The 17376-nt window shown below is 34.5% G+C and overlaps 2 protein-coding genes across 7 annotated transcripts; one reads left to right on the forward strand and one right to left on the reverse strand.

Moving 5' to 3' along the window:
• Positions 1–2033: 2033 nt before the first annotated feature.
• LOC123683491 (WD repeat domain phosphoinositide-interacting protein 2-like) lies at positions 2034–14944 on the reverse strand. 6 transcript variants are annotated; one of them, XM_045622580.1, is made up of 8 exons: positions 14647–14944; positions 10933–11178; positions 10499–10700; positions 8271–8545; positions 7679–7819; positions 7403–7554; positions 6428–6490; positions 2034–3559 (listed from the first exon to the last, which is right to left on the reverse strand). In XM_045622580.1, the coding sequence occupies exons 1-8, from the start codon at positions 14727–14729 to the stop codon at positions 3378–3380; spliced, it is 1344 nt and encodes a 447-aa protein (XP_045478536.1). In that variant the 5' UTR covers positions 14730–14944; the 3' UTR covers positions 2034–3377. The 6 variants fall into 6 exon arrangements, with proteins under 6 accessions (XP_045478536.1, XP_045478538.1, XP_045478537.1 ...); XM_045622582.1 differs by having other exon boundaries at positions 2034–3525; positions 14647–14943; XM_045622581.1 differs by lacking the exon at positions 6428–6490 and having other exon boundaries at positions 14647–14943.
• Positions 14945–15286: 342 nt separating this feature from the next.
• LOC123683492 (probable serine hydrolase) lies at positions 15287–17270 on the forward strand. Its single transcript, XM_045622586.1, has 4 exons — positions 15287–15657; positions 15911–15953; positions 16010–16078; positions 16373–17270. Exons 2-4 carry the CDS (start codon positions 15917–15919, stop codon positions 17206–17208), a joined length of 942 nt encoding a protein of 313 aa, XP_045478542.1. The 5' UTR covers positions 15287–15657; positions 15911–15916; the 3' UTR covers positions 17209–17270.
• The last annotated feature ends 106 nt before the right edge of the window (positions 17271–17376 follow it).

Below are 17376 nucleotides of genomic sequence, written 5' to 3' on the forward strand. Positions count from 1 at the left end.
AAAAAGGTCTATGGAAAAGGAGCGAGTAGGTACTGTTCCAGAAAAAATATCACCCTGTAGATTTGCATTCAAAATTAGCATATTGCGTGATCAAAACATTGAATAGGAATATCTATGCCGAATTCAAGTTGAATATCTTATGATGGGAAGGTGCTATGAGAAAAAAATCAAACTTCAACACCCTGTACCTCGAAAAAAAGCGTTTTCGGACCCATGTTTATAGGGCTTTTTTTTATAAAATGATCCGAAGAATCTGTAGTTTGTACCTCTTATTTAGGAACACTCTGTGCATTGAAAAATTACAAAGTGAGATTTTGACTAATTCTAACAAATTGCAGGGATGTCCCTGGAATTTGTCGGTCGAAAAGAAAAATTAACCTGAAGAGGTCACAGTGTTGAAATTAATTTAAAAAAATTGCGGAAATTAAACTTGTTTTACTCCATTTAATACTTTTTCATCAAAAAGTCCCCAGACTCAGGAAAATTCGGACCTGCGGCAACATCGCTACCCCCAGAATCTGGCGGTGCGTATGTTGAGCTTTCTAGGACATCTCACCCGCATCCGATTTGATGGATTTCTATGGCATTCCTCTAATTGGCCCTAATGGGGACAGATTTGATGTTCGTTAACGAGGCGTCAAGTCACCTGTGTGCATCCTTCCGATTTTGACAGATTAAACTACAAATTCCATTTCACCGCGTTCGATTGTTCAGAATCGTCTAGTCTGGGGTCATGGTTGAGGGCAGTTTTGAAATCTCGATGTTCAGTCGTTCATTAAATATGGATTATGGGAATCCGTTGCATTGTTGCCGACTCGAAATATACCAAAACCGGATCAGAGATCGACCTTAGAGCTTATTGATGTGCAAATTGCCGTTACAACATCAAGGTTTTCCGATGAGAAGAATTCATTTTGAATAGCCCGCTATTTGGGCAGCTGTCACTTTCGAAACTGTCATATTTTGACATTTGACAAGTAAAAACTACGCCATTACTAAAAATGGAAAGAAACGCTCAAATACCAATAGAAAATATTGTTGACGAAAACCCAGATTTGTAGATTCCTCGTCGATCTTGGGTATTAGGCTATGTTTGATGATTTTTATGGCCGGAACTGGAAGATATTAATGCAGACAAAGTTTGTTTTCAACAAGACGGCGCTACGTGCCACACAATCAATTTCATGAGAAGTAAAGATCAACTGATTTAACATGTTGATCAGCCGCCATGCATGTAGATCAAGCTCTCCCAGCTATGTAGATGCATTTGCTATACACATCCGCAGATACCATAGATAGTTTGGTAGAACTGCAAGTCTAGTTTTGTCTAAACAGAATTAAAGTAATTTGATCACATCCTTGTCTGGAACTAAGCATATCAAGCTGCCTTATTGACAGATTAACGGCACTTCCTACCTTTTATATATAGATCTATCAGTTCTGTAGATCCATTGGTTCATCATTGGACATAAAAGTACCTAGAGTTGATAATCTAGCAGCCCACTTCTTTGTTATAGTAGAATGAAGACCTACCTTTTTTCTGCTTCAGTTCTATGACTCTACCAATAGGCTAGGTGACAGTAATTTCTGTATTCTAAGAATACGTCTACTATTCACTAAAACACTACATTTTGCCTATAAACTCAAGTTTTAAGGCAAATTATGGCATTTTATTCCATTTAGCGAGAAAAGACTCATGGCGTCCGCTTATGACGTAACGGTTAAGTAAACATGCCTATAACCTTTCCTTGTGTATTATATGACCATGCTGAACGAAGCAACACAATATACTGGGTGCTGGTTCACAATCACTATAAATAACCTAACCTAATATAAATGATTAAATAGCATAACCTAATATCACAAATGACACAAGAAATGTCAGAAAATAATACAGTGTTGTCATTTTAAATTGTGCCTGTTTCCAAGTCTTTAACTCCATCAGTTTTCGAATTCTTCAATTTTATCGTTTAGCTTTTTGTATGTATATAAAGATATATTGGACGAGGGAAAATGAACATTGAAAGATCATACAGTTTTTGCATAATTTTTATTCAGTACCCTGCATTGCAACATATGAACAAGTACAAAATATGCAGTGGAACCATTTGCATCAAAAAATCTTCACATTACCTATCAAATATAACCTAATATAACATTGCGTTTTTTTTTTATAATTTTATAATATGTATATATTTACAAGTAGCACAATGTGCGCGATAACATGGCATCGTTCATAGAAAATTGATTAAAATCTTGCCATCGAGTATGGAACAATGCACAAATTCACATGACATAAAATCTCCAACGACAGATCTGTTCACTTCGAACTATCATAAGATTTTACAAATGTGCACTAAGCTTACTGTAAAAAATATACAAAACATTTAGCACATTCAGAAAGATACATCTTGTTGCTTTTTGTATATGGATAAAACATATCCTCAATTGAGAAATTAACGAAAAACATTTCCACGTACAAGTATCATGTTAACTGCTACCAACGAACATCGGTAAAACACAACAATTGATGCAGATATTTCATATTCAATACACATCCAATTACACAAGCTCAATGTCAAAATGGATATCAATCATGAAATACCAGAAAACATTGAACATATACAGAGACAATTTTTTATTCAGAAGAACTAGAGGTCGCCAGCAGAATTTTTTTTTTATAAAAAAGACGTATGAAATTTTTGATTCTGACTAGGAATTAATGAGATGCTCCGCTTGCTTCCGAATTTCTTCAATTTTCAATTTTTCTTTACGAAAAATAAACTACCCTATCTCTAGATACTACAGAATATCTGATATGATCTTATTGAGAAATAAAATTTTTTGTTCAACCTTTAAAATCGAATTATTATCATTTTTTTTTTCATTATCATAAGCCTATTTCAACTGAAAACCGGCACAAGTCAACAAATTTAATCTAGATTAATATCGAACGAGTGGAATAAAATTAATCTATATCGTCATTAAAATTCAAATCAAATTGAATGAAACCGCGAACTTAATATTAACCTCAAACGAGTAAAAAATACTATGACAAATGACGTGAGTAACATATTCAACCCGGTCATTTCGAAATATACACAAATTCATCTCACAGCATCAACCGAAACTTATAGAGGAGGGAAAAATTGAACTAAACACGATTAAAAACAAGTCAAGATGAGCAAGATACCGAGGGATCATCAGGTACTCCCGTTGAAACGTCAAAAGTGACATCTATTACTCGCGCCATCTGTCGGCAACTCTATGAAAACTCGAACGGAACACTGTCGACGTCAAGGACATAGAAAACAATGTCCTCGACCAGTCTCACTGCCATGTGTATGAACAGAACTGTCACGCACATGGTTTCAAAGTCAATGTGGCGCTCGCGAATCAGAGGCACCTGCTGGTTCATGCCTCAGTCTTGCGTGAGCGGGGGATACTCCTGCTCGTAGTTCAGATGAAAGGTGTCGTCTGGAGGAGCTGCTGTGGCCTCCAGGACTACCCTCAACTTGTCGGATTCTGTGGAAAGAATCAGGTATTCTAAGTTCCGGAGCTGAAAGCAGTTATTGGTGAGTGGAGTGTAAATGGGGCGCTTCAAAGCAGCAATGGTGCGAGATTAGACCTACTGGCAGTAGTTCAAATGTTGACACTTCCACCATAGAGTTAATAACAAACGACTGAGATAATCTTAGTCGGTAGTTTTCGGAGATATACGCTCTATTAGTGTTGACGTCACACACCGCCATTTTAGTTCACTTGTCAGTGTTCGGAATCCAAACAAACAAATTGTCATTCAAATTAGTACGGTGTCGTTGAAGGAATTGGCTTATTTTGATCAATAAGATTATTTAAGCAACGATTTTACTGTTAATTGATAGACAGAAGGAACGAGATTAATGCCAGTAAGTTCGAACTAATAAAAACGGCTTTTTACAAAATTTGGGAAATGATACAAGATTAAAACTTACTGGTATTAACCTCGTTCCTTCTGTCTATCAATTAATACTGAAATCGTTCCTCAAATACTCTTATTTATAAAATTAAGCCAATTTCTTCAACGTCACCGTACTGATTTGAATGACAATTTGTTTGTTTGGATTCCGAACACTGACAGGAGAACCAAAAATGGCGGTATGTGACGTCACACTAATAGAGCTTATTAACGTTATTTTGCATTGCTTTTTTGATTTTAAGGAAATTCTCATCTGGATTGAAAATAGATTTTATTTTGGTGTTTTTATATTGAGTTAGTGGCTTTGTAAGGCCACAGAAACTGAACAATTTTTCAGAATATCTTTTTTTTGCTCTAACTGAAATTATATGTTTCTCTATGTTGGCAGTTATATTAAATATATGTTAGTTAACATACGGTCTGATACAAACCAAGCAATTTTAATAAAAATTCAACTCAATTTCAAACATGTTCATCCCCCCCAAATAAAAACTTCATAAACTAGATAACACAATAAAGTTCTATGAAAGAACTGCACCCAAAAACAAAATCTATTTTCTGTCTAAAGGCGAATACAATCTTGATATCAATCTCACATCATTTGAAAAAAATGATAAACCATGCAGGAAAACAAAAAGAATAAGACACTGTTGAAACTATGAGAAGCAAAGTGAAATTTCCTCACAATTGGAAGGAAGATACATCTCAGTTCATTCAAATGTTACAATCAAAAAGCAGGATGGAAGTTTCATCTTCACTGCATCGAAGTGTAAATTTTGAATTTTTTCAAGTACCAACGAACAGAAATATTCTGTTCATTTGTAAATTGAACGAAAGTATCGAAAATAATTCTGTTTATACGTACTCTATGAATTCAGCTGTGTAGATATGTGTGGTAGATGGTTAGTTTGACCGTTTACAGGGGGGGTCCCGGAAATCTTACCTTGCCCAAACGAGCATAGCAAATATAGCTCGATGGTACTAAATTGATTGCCCGGCTTGTTCCTAAAAATTGTTTTTTTTTGTGTTACATAAAAATTTTTTGCTTCAAAATGCGAACTATCTAAAATTAAGTAGATAAAGGGTGTTTTTTTTAAGAACTATAGAACTTTAAATTGCAATAAAACAACGATGGATTATTCCATTGACATGAATTTTATTTATCCGCTAGATAATCTTGTGGCATTACATTTTAAATCTGATTTCTGGCATATGACCGCCATGGCTGACTCGGATGTAGTTCAATCTGGACGTCCAATTTTCGATGACTTTTTCCAACATTTGTGGCCGTATATCGACAATAACACGGTGAATTTTGTCTTCCAAATGGTCGAGGGATTGTGGCTTATCCGCATAGACCAATGACTTTACATAGCCCCACAGAAAGTAGTCTAGCAGTGTTAAATCACAAGATCTTGGAGGCCAATTCACAGGTCCCAAACGTGAAATTAGGCGGTCACCAAAAGTGTCCTTCAATAAATCGATTGTGGCACGAGCTGTGTGACATGTTGCGCCGTCTTGTTGGAACCACAGCTCCTGGACATCATGGTTCTTCAATTCAGGAATGAAAAAGTTAGTAATCATGGCTATATACCGATCACCATTGACTGTAACATGCTGGCCATCATCGTTTTTGAAGAAGTACGGACCAATGATTCCACCAGCCCATAAACCGCACCAAACAGTCAGTTTTTCTGGATGTAACGGTGTTTCGATATACACTCGAGGATTAGCTTCACTCCAAATGCGGCAGTTTTGTTTGTTGACGTAGCCATTCAACCAGAAGTGCGCTTCATTGCTAATGGACGTAGTGCGCGATACGTATTCCGCACAGAACCATTATTTTCGAAATAAAATTGCACTATTTGCAAGCGTTGTTCAGGCGTGAGTCTATTCATGATGAATTGCCAAACCAAACTGAGAATAAATCACTTGACAGCTGTTAAATCGGTCGCCATCTTGAACAGTAATGCCAACTTAAAGTTATATACCTCGAAAAAAAAACACCCTATATTATGACATTCATGTCAGCTTTGTTTTGGGTTTACTTTAAGTTTGATGCATCCTATCTCGAGAAAAAGGGTGAAAATCAACTTTGAAACTTTTATTTGATTTAAGTTGCTTGCTACAATGATACTGCTATTTTTTCACCACAAAGTCCTTGCTTCTGAATTGGTATTTATAAGATTGTTTCATATAATGGATTTTTCAAAATATGGATTTTTTGATAGATGGATTTTTTCATAAGATGCAATGTTTTCAATAATACACCGGTTACTTCTATTCTACCACAGTATTCATCTAAATCTAATCGTACGATCCTCAGCAATGAAGACTTGATATCCAAAAAAAAGCCTTAACAACAATAAGCAAAGAATGGCACCCTTAACCCATGAAAGATCAGATGAAATGATTTATGAGAGATGATGAAGGCATGTGGTGTATGTGTAGTAGTTTTACTGACTGTACCTGACATTTGCCCTGCCGGATTGCCTTTGACGATGCCTGCATAGCTACCTAGTAGTGTAGGGCCTTGCTCAGAAAACAACACAATAAAATTACGGTTCAAGAGAAAAGTAACGGGCACTTTGCAAAGAAATAACTAACAAACAACCAAAACGTACAACTTCATGCAGTATCGACAAAGATCTAAACCGAATGAAAACTTGTACCACAACAAAAGATTTAATGAACAATGTTTCAAGTTGTTCCTTGCAAAACGCCCTACAAAATTTCAACGATCCAAAGGTAACTTCACCAATTATCAGTAGACCAAAACATTTTAGATTCACTTGGCGCGTTAGGTCAGTATAACTACCTTGACGATAATGTTGACACTCCCCCAAATTTGAGATCAGTGAAAAAATAAAATCGTAACAAAATAGCCATCTACAGCAACCTGAACCAAGTTAGTAGCAGCTAAGCCCAATTATATCTCTCGTTTCAACTGCAGGAGAGTTTTCAATAAGAACAACTCAAGTTTTCCAATAATTGTGTTATGCTTTTTGATTTTTTTCAATCGGCATTCTTATTTCGAACTCCCCAAAATGAGCAAATCATGCAATAAGAGTGAATCTAAAACGTCAAACTTAAAATTTCATGCCTGGAAAAAAAATAAAAGAAAATTTTGTCAAAGTCAAACTTAAAATATCATGCCTGACATAAAATAAATAATAATTTTGTCTAATTTCTACTGGTGGAATAAAATTAGGGTGGTTTTTGTATCTTTCAGAACATTTCAATTTGCTCCAAATACCGTTAAAAGTCACAATAAAAATTTTAAAAACTTTATTTCGAACTTTATAACAGATTCAATAAAAAAAATTTTCTTCCTCTTTCAATCCCTTGAATGTATGTTCATATGGATACTGTCCAATGAAAAATAAAAAAAAAATAATAAAAAAAACGAAATCACACAAACAACAACAAAAGAACATATCCTACCTTCAGTTGGAGCCACTTGCTCCGACTCTGCCTGGTCATTTGAGAAATTGACCTTCTTCATCAGGGTCATCGAACCAGTATCACGATCTATGTTGTAGATGTATAGAACACCCTCCTCAGTTGCAACGAACAGACGCAAATAACCTCCAATTCTATAAAAAAAAGTATTACGAATGAATCATTCTCCGGATGTCAAACTTCATTTTAGATTATGCTGACAATGTCACTTTTAACGTCTCATAACAGTTTTTTATCAATTGGTATGTAGAAACTCACTCTTTGATAGCAATAACCTTCTTCATGTCTTCGGTAACCGGAAGGTGGGTGATGGCAAAGTCCCTTTCCGTATCCAGGGTATCAGCTAATCTGGTAGGCAGATATGTGCTGAAATAAGCCATCCAGGTTTGCTCTGAAGCTCTGAAACATTAAAAATTATTGAAGATAATCTTATATCACAAAGACTTACACATGAATGACACTTATGACAGAATAATATTCATATGTAACATCACAAGAGATGATTTTACTTGCTTAAATTTTATGTCAAGTGGAATTAAAAATGACTTTTTCAGGAGAAAATTCAGTGAACAGTAATATGATAATATTTGAGAAATCCTAGAAAACAACAATTCTAACGAAAAACTGGTTTTCCAAGGTTGTACAAAACTCATTTTATGTAAAGAAGTTTTCCATGTCTTAATGACATCTCAATCAACGATTAAAATCGTTTAGTTAGTCACAAAGGGAATTTTCTCACTAAAAATGTAAGTCACATATAAGTGACACTTATGACAGAAAATTTAATTTGATTTAAACCTTGGATCCTAGATAAAATCTACAAATAAATCGATAAATAAATATTCCTTACGCTTTGACTATATTATCCGGAATCTTATAGATGTGTATCGTTTCAGTGTTGCTGCTAGCACCGACATATCTGCCACAAATGCTGAAGGTCAAACTGTGGATATTGACGCATCGGGAAATGCCTCTTCTGAAAGCAGCCACCCTGGTACCATCAGCAACGTTATGAACGCGAATAAGGGTACCCTTAACGGAAGCTGTAGCAAGCAAAGTACCTTCAGGGTTGAACGCCATAGCAACCAAAGGGCTCTCATGTGCTTTTATCGTGATCCGTGAGACCTAAAAAACTTGATTATGAGACAGGATTGGCAATGTCTGATGTCGATATCCCAAAATTTAATTAAATGTTAAATGAAAACCTCAAACTTGTAAATGAATAAGATGAATAACATATTCCTCTACTGAATTATAAAACCTACCAAAAAATGTAATGAATTTTCAAAATTTCGTGAATTTATACCAAAAACCTAATGTCCTAATGAGTAATTTTGAACTTAGTTCCATGCCTAATACTAACAAAAATGAAAGGAGAAACTAACATCCTTTTTTTCTAAAATTTTAGGAATTTATACCAAAAACCTAATGTTCTAATGAGTAAATTTTGAATTTAGTTTCATGCCTAATATTAAAAAAAAATGGAAGGAGAAACTAATATCGATTTTCTCCAAAATTTTATTAATTTATACCAAAAACCTAATCTAAGCTAATTTTCTAATGAGTAATTTTGAAATCAATTTCATGCCTAATACTAACAAAAATGAGAGATCCACTTTTTTCGCTGTCCATGGACATTCTTTTTTTTATTTAATTTTTCATACTAATGAAAAACATGTTACTGTTGTGGAATACAATGCTTTATTCTACTAGATTCCCGCTAAATCCAAAGAGAATTTGGTGTTTTCATTGAAATTAAAAAAAAAAAAATCTTACTCTAACCTCGATGATTCTTTAAAGGTCAATAAATATTCTTGCTAATGAAATTAAAGAAAAAAACACTAATGTAGTTGAAAATGTCAATGTCAAATTTAATAAAAATCAAAGTATTCATTAGTGAATTATTGCCATGTTCTCTGCTTCTTGGACCTAGAATGGAATCAATTGTTATTGTTAAGTCCTAAGTTATAATAACTAAACACACAGGAGGCACCACCAAGAAAAAAATTCAACAATTTCTATTAATTCATTGAGATTATTTCAAACTTGAGAAAATTCCAAAATTAATGTATTATACAGGGTGAATTTTAAAGATGTAACTAGATTTCTCTCATCAAATGAAACTCTTTCATTCACTATTTTTTTAGATTGGGCTCAGGGAAAAAGATACAATTCCATAAAAAAAATATATCTGTGGTGTAAATATTGAAAGGACAGGAGTGTATTAACTAATTTTGAAAATATTGAATGCTTATAAACCTGAGCCGAATTTGGAAAAATAGTAAACTAAAGAAGTGTGAGGAGAGAAAGCTATAGTTAAATTGTACAACTTCAAAACTCACCCTGCTTGAAGAATGACTGACTCTATCTACAAATACAATCTTCAACCTTACCTAAACATGTTTTCAAAAATTATTCTTTCATGTTAATTTTTGATTTTGTTACCGCAAGGTCTTTACATTTATCAACTCTTATTGAGAGTCGAAATAATTTTGGAGTCTCGAGGACAAAAATATACATAGTCAGTGTAGTACCAGGAGTTGATCTGAAGTTTCAACGTCATCTGTCATTTACTTTGTTTACAAGGTTCCATTAAGTTATATACATATCAGTATACCTTCTAACTGAGCTTAAACCAAGAAAATCACGTTGAAATCGCTCCAAAATTAATGTGATGTTAAATGGACTGAAAAAAAAATTTTTGAAAAAATTCAAGGCAAGTAAATGCGTACAAAAAGTAGTTGAATTGTACTTATATGTATTTTTCGATTCTTTGACCAATTCCAGGTACTTTTTTGACATCGTAGTACAATTGGAGCTGTTGAATTTCAATCATGTCGAAAGATACCAGTTGATAACACAAAAATCGATTGCAATCCCATTAACGTTTTTATCCAGACAAAATACCTAGTACATCTTTTTTTTTTGTATCAACTGGAATCCCTAAGGTGTCAACCCTGTGCTCTATGTTTACTTCACCATTTTGGGGTTAATTCGTTGACCATCCTCTACGATTGTTTAAATGGGGGATGCTGAAAAGGGAGAAAAATAACGTACCAATCTATAGACAACTCTTACCAGATGACTGGTGTCGAATATCTGTACATAACCTGCCGTTATCGAACTTGGGTAGGCCAAGAGGTGAACCTTGGGGTCTCCCCAGCTCAATGCGCATAGCCCGTTGTTGTTGGGCGGAGTCTCGCCGATCGTATGAAGAACGGCCATGGTATGAATATCATGGATGTGACAGCTGTCACGTAGGATGACGCACAGTCGTTCCCTGATGGTTAAGTTAGGTTAGAAATGATTTGACTGTCAATATTCGATTTTTGCCTTTATTGCGTCAATCAGATTATTGGTAACAACTTGTGGGGATAAGTAAACTATACAGGGTGAACCAAGGAAACCTGACGATTCTGAGTAACTATCGTTTAAAAAAGTCAGATTGCCGTGCATCACCCAAAGAAAAGGAGGGTATAACAAAGGGAAAATAGATTAGATGCGATATTTACCTATTCATCTTGATGTTCAAAATTGAACTAGCATATGTATAATTACATATCTCCGTGCCTCTCTTGTAGTGTCTTACTTTCAGCATCCTAGGTGCGTCGACGGTAACAACAGCCACAAGACTGCTGGCAAAGAGTTTCTCGATGAGGTAAACCTCTTCCTCGCCACCCTTGTAGCTGGGTCTGACGTCCTCGCCATCGTTGATGTCCAATATTCTCCAGGTGACACCATCGCCAACGCACAAGGACCTGGAAGAAAGATTTGTGAGAACCAACTGGTTAGTTTAGGCAATTGAAAAGTCCCCGGTCTGATGCACAGATGGCGGTGCTAGAGTTAAATCCATATGATTTTTAGTTAGTACCAACCTTCGAACGATATGTGTCAAAATTTGACATCAGTCCGGCCATTAGTTTGTCGGATATTGCGTTGTGAGTGTAGCTACTTTTGTTATTTGAAAACAAGATTGAAAAAAAATTTCGTGTGCTGATAAAATATTGTTTTTTGAAGGGAAAACATACGGTTGAAGCAAAATCTTGGCTTGATGAAGAATTTCCGGGGTCCGCACCAGAAAAATCAACCATCATTGATTGGTATGCTAAGTTTACACGTGGTGAAATGAGCTCCGAAGACGGCGAACGCAGAGGACGCCCAAAAGAGGCTGTCACCGACGAAAAAATCAAAAAAGTTCACAAAATAATTTTGAATGACCGTAAAGTGAAGTTGATCCAGATAGTAGACATTGTGAAAATATCATCTGAATATTCATGAAAATATCATTCACGAATATTTGTACATGAGAAAGCTGTGTGCAAAATGGGTGCCGCGCGAGTTCACAATCGATCAAAAGCAACAACGTGTTAATGATTCTGAGCAGTGTTTGAAGATGTTTGAGTGCAATAAACTTGAATTTTTGCGTCGATATGTGACAATGGATGAAACATGGCTCCATAATTTCACTCCGGAGTCCAATCGACAGTCAGCTGAGTGGACTGCACATGATGAACCGAATCCAAAGCGAGGAAAAACACAACAGTCAACTGGCAAGGTTACGTCATCAGTATTCTGGGATGCGCAAGGTATAATATTCATTGATTACCTCCAAAAGGGCCAGACCATCAACAGCGATTTTTATATAGCGTTATTGGATCGTTAAAAGGATGAAACCGTTAAAAACGGCCCCATTTGAAGAAAAAGTAGTGCTGTTTCGTCAAGATAATGTGACGTGTCACAAAAATCGATGAAAACAATGGCAAAATTGCATGACTTGGGCTTCGAATTGCTTCTTCATCCACCGTATTCGCCAGATCTGGTCCCCAGCGACTTTTTCCTATTCTCATTAAAAACCTTGTTTGAAAGACTGACACGCCACTGAATTCTAAGTAAAAAAAAGTGCCTGTATAATGTTTTAATTTCAGAGCTCTATCATCAGTATTAGCGGAAGGTGTACAAAAATGAATACTACTCTAGTTCGTTTCTCATAAAAAGGACGAGAATGTGGTATCAGATTCTGTCTATCTCCTCTGGTTTAAAAGTTGTAGTGCTAAAACATGGAAATTTGCCCACATGTTTTCATCCAAAAGCAAAGCGGATTTGTACAACAAGAAAATGAGAGGGTCAATAGATTTAATGTGAAGCTAGGGTGAGTAGATGCTATGGTGAGTCACCCTATATATGTATAGGGTAGCTGAAATTTCGGAATACACACTCTGTGAAAACCCCAAAAAGGGAGGGAATGACATAATGGAAAATCAATACAAAACATCTAGTTTTCGGTTTTCAACTGATATTTTCGAAAGAAAGGAATAATCAGGGCTAAAAATTATATGTACTCAGAAAAAAAATTAGAAGTCAGTTGCTGGTTCATTTATGAGCCAATTGCTCCCTTGGATTACAGTTATGTGGTCTCCAAGTACGAGATGGGCTTAAAAGGTGCTGATTTTCCTATTTTTTATTCGATATTCTACTCTGTTTGAATTTTTTCGGTTCTGACGAAATCATCAACAGAAATCTCGCAGAAAGTTTCAAACTGTTTTTTTGAATAAACAAGCAAAATATCAACTCATAAAATTGCAGAAATATTGGAAATACATTTTCCAATATTCTTCCTGAATTTTGAGTCGAACCATTTGAGGCCTCCCTACGTAAAATTCGAAAAATTCAGTATTAAAGTGCTCTTAATCGTTCATCGAGATATCATTGACACATTGGAAACTAATTATGGAGATAAAATGAGTTTTGTACAACCTTTAAAACAAAGAAAAGGAAAAATTATATCATGATGCAATAGAAAAGACAAAGAAAATGAGAAAAACATATGGATATTTACATTCAATCAAACTATTTTACGAATCGCATATTTTTGCAATAAATAAGCTAAAATAGATATACAATCTTTCATACTGACTAGGTATTTTACTCCTTCCACTTTTTCAGTCAGAAAGTTCATTCCACACCGATAAAATTTTGACATTCTTGAAATTCAAGATTGCTTAGAAAATAAATATTTGTCAAATAGTCAATTGTATATCGCATCATAAACGCATTTGTCGTTCAACCATTAGAAAATTGAGCCAACTAGAAGAGGATAGATTCGAAAATATTGCCGCCTATTAAAATTCTCAGAAAATAGAATCAGAATCGACAAGAATAATAAAGGATGAACAACAAAGTGATTTTCACTTTCAAAATTTATTGAAAAAATGAAAATTTGGTTTTTATCCAGATTTTTCTTTTTTTTTAATTCTCAAACTTTTCGATTAATTTTCTCATGAAATAGTCATGTCAAATACCACTCAACTCAAGCTGAAATTATATCTCTAGTAGTATTAGATATGATAATTTTTTTTTTAAACTATACACTTATCATTGAACAAAGAGTACTAAAAATCAAAATTGTACTTATCCAAAAAAAAAACTTTTTTTGACCCAACCGAACCTTTTTGAAAGTCCCAGGTAAATTTCAATGCACACAGATGGCCAGAATTTGCGCCAAATGCTTTTCAAAATCAAAAAGTCAGGTACTGGACCCAAACTATGCTCCAGGGGATAATAAAGAAAAAGTTTTTGTTCCCTCAGAAATAATGACCTTCAACACGTGCCACATTTTTGGAGGTAAAATTATAGTGAAGAAAATGTATTACTTCACCCAAGTGAAGATGACAATTACAAGATTAAATATATTCGATCGAGATTAGTGAAACAAGGAAAATTTTTGAACTGAAATTTCGTCTAAATTTTTTTCTATGAAAAATGCTTGTTTCTATGATTCTTTTCGCGATTTAAACAGTGCGAAAAATAGCGCTCTTGAAATATTTCACGAAAACCTTGAATATCATTTGGAAATGAATAAGATTTGAGGTCACTCCAATGGATTCACTAGGTTTGTTTACGTCTAAGCTTATGTCGTACATCACACACAACAAATGAGTATTTATTTGTCAACAAACTTGTTGATATTTTTTTATTCAGACGATCAAGAACAACGTAATAAGTCACTAACAGAATTCGAAAACTGGGGACATATGAAATGAAATCTCAATTTTTCGCAGTCGTAAAAATTTAGAAAGGTAGACAAGTTAAAACAAGTATCATTTCCTTTGTTTGAGGAATTCCATTTTGAAAAGGAACTGCCAAAAGAGAGTCGTTCCACATATGTTATTCAGGAATCCTGGATTGTCAGGACAATTCGGGAATGAGAATGCAAAAAATTGACTCACGTCTTGTCCTGATTGAAATTCACATAAAACTTCTTCTTTTCAGGTTGATCATCACAGGGGTTGGATGAAGCCTTGCTACTCATTGATCAGGCTTAGTGATTTTCTTTCTAACGTGAAATTTATTGAAGATGACAGCACTGCGGGGTAGTACCAGGACTGTTACGCAAAATTTCTCAAACTTTAACACAAAGAACGACCTTGCTACTACTTCTAAACACTACGAACTTCGTTTACACCATCACCATTTTGTATCATTGAACAGCTGATCTTTTCGACGCATGTCCGCGGCCTCCCACGTAAAAGACTGGAAAGCGGACAAAAAAATAACTATTTACTTTTGAAAAGGCCATTCGCTACTAGGTGGCGACACCCATATCCCGAAGATTAACCCACCTCAAATCAATATAAAATTTCAAAACTCATACAAATAATAAATTAATACATTTACCGGTTAAGCAGTCACTTTTGAAGTTCTAAAAGTCAATAAGACCTCTCAATTAAAATTGTGTAGATTTCTTTTTTTAGGCTTTACAGAATTCTGTGCTTTTGAGGAAAATTTTCGAATTGTCAAAATTATACAAAAAAAAAATTTATTTTTCCAGGGTCAAGATGATAACTGTTTCCACTGACGCGTTAGTAAAATAAATACGTAATTTTTGTTATCCTTTTTCAACTATCATAATAGAATGAGAGGGAATTATGTGCCAAAAAGCGGTACCTCTGATCAAATATACTTCTCTCACAAAGAATTTGCATGTGGCAAAATCGTGATACCTAATCCTAAACAATGATGTAATTTTCTGGTCTGTCAGAGTTTTTCTTTTTGTAGAAGTTCATTTAAGAAATGATACTGGAAGGGGAGTTTATTATAAAATCAGGAAAATGCTATTTCGGTTCTTGAATAAAGAATCAATGTTTTATTCATGGAATACATAAACCATTGTATTTAATACAAACATTATTCAGCTTTATGAACGAATAAGAACTTTTATTGATTCGTAGTTTGCTGGGGTAAGTATACAATTTGTATTTGAGTAAAATTATTAGGTCTTTAAGGCACCTATCACTTAAAAAATTTTTGACAAATGTTGAAATTTCCAGTTCATCGCTTTTTATATGTGTTTCCTCATTTTCCTTGTTTTCTTATCAATACAATGATAAAAAGACAGTGAGCACACTTGATTATTGATCAATCATAGTAGCAATTAATGTATATTCTGCACAAACTCGCGAAGTGATCTGATGTAGATATTGCATTTTTCAGGAAACAATGGCTTCTACAATAATTGCAAATGGTCATGCACAAGGTTTGAACAATTGCATTACATCAATGATTCATCTATTAATATTCAAATTTTTTTAGAATCAGCCCCTGTTCCTGATTTAAATTTCGAGGAAGTCAGAATTCCAGTGCCATGGGGACACATCAGTGGTGAGTTTATCCATTTGAAAATAAGGTTTTTTTGTTAATGAATGGATACTAGATCATTGACCTTTAAAGTTATTGTCTATTGTTCATTCATTTGTGAAAGAATAATTCTGAAATTTATCAATATTTGAAAAGTGGTGGATGTAGTTTTCATAAATGGTGGATGTGCTTCTGATTTTTAGTAAACTAAATTTGAAAAACTATCATAATTGAATCTTCACCATAGTATTATAGATATTAATCAATGTATTCTTATTCTTAGCTGCATATTTTTGTAATTTTACGAATTTCTTTTAGGAAAATGGTGGGGACCTAAGTTGAAGCAGCCAATTTTAGCCTTACATGGTTGGCAAGATAACAGTGGTACATTTGATACCCTAGCACCTATGTTACGAGATAAAGGAATGTCGATATTTTGTATAGATCTTCCAGGACACGGATTTTCATCTCATTTATCACCTGGTCAATTTTATTATCTATTTTGGGACGGTGTACACTTCATCCGAAGAATAGTAAATACTTTTAATTGGAAAAAAATAACACTTATGGGTCATTCTCTTGGAGGTGCTATTTCATTTCTCTACGCTTCTATTTACGAGGACGAAGTTGATAGGTACATTTCGATTGATATTGCATCGCCTACAGTTTTTCATGTGGAAATATTGAAAAATCTGCAAGCAAAAGCAATCGACACCATTTTCAAATATGAGAACTATGATCCAAAGAAGCAACCTAGGTATGAATATGATGAGATGGTTGATTTAGTGTTTGAAGCACACAAGGGGTCCCTCACAAGAAAATCAACGGAAATAATGCTACGTAGGGGTATGGTGAAAGACGAGGAGAAAGCAAATTGTTACCGATTGACCAGAGATCCTAGGCTGAAGTTTTCCCTTCTTGCTTCTTTCACTAGCGATCAAGTTATTGAGTATGCCTCGAGAACTAGGTGCAAAGTGTTGAATATCAGGGCAATCCCTGGGTATCCGTTCGATCAAGTATTATACGACCAAGTTCTAGATGCTATTGCTGAAAACGCACAATTAACAAGGGTTAAAATTGAGGGAACGCACCATTTACATCTAAACAATCCTGAAAGTATTTTTGAACATGTTTACAATTTTTTGATTTCGTAAACATGAATAAGGTTAGGTAATGTGCTGATGAAGATATTTATTATATTTATTTTCTCTTATTCCAACAGTTGTGATATGATAGCAAAGTTTAAATTAGTGGTTAGCTATTTTTGTAATGAGCTGTTGATAACATCATGAAAAGATTCAAGCTGATTCTATATTTAAAAA

The sequence above is a fragment of the Harmonia axyridis genome, chromosome 6, assembly GCF_914767665.1.
Source record: "Harmonia axyridis chromosome 6, icHarAxyr1.1, whole genome shotgun sequence".
Lineage (NCBI taxonomy): Eukaryota > Metazoa > Arthropoda > Insecta > Coleoptera > Coccinellidae > Harmonia > Harmonia axyridis.

Coding starts and splice junctions, on each gene's coding strand:
- LOC123683491 (XM_045622580.1), bottom strand. CDS start 14,729: ATGAGTAGCAAGGCTTCATCCAACCCCTGTGATGATCAACCTGAAAAG. Junction 8,546..10,498: donor TATTCGACACCAGTCATCTG/GTAAGAGTTGTC, acceptor CAAGTTTTTTAG/GTCTCACGGATCACGATAAA. Junction 7,555..7,678: donor AAGGTTATTGCTATCAAAGA/GTGAGTTTCTAC, acceptor TTTTTTTTATAG/AATTGGAGGTTATTTGCGTC.
- LOC123683492 (XM_045622586.1), top strand. CDS start 15,917: ATGGCTTCTACAATAATTGCAAATGGTCATGCACAAG. Junction 15,954..16,009: donor TGCAAATGGTCATGCACAAG/GTTTGAACAATT, acceptor AAATTTTTTTAG/AATCAGCCCCTGTTCCTGAT. Junction 16,079..16,372: donor GCCATGGGGACACATCAGTG/GTGAGTTTATCC, acceptor AATTTCTTTTAG/GAAAATGGTGGGGACCTAAG.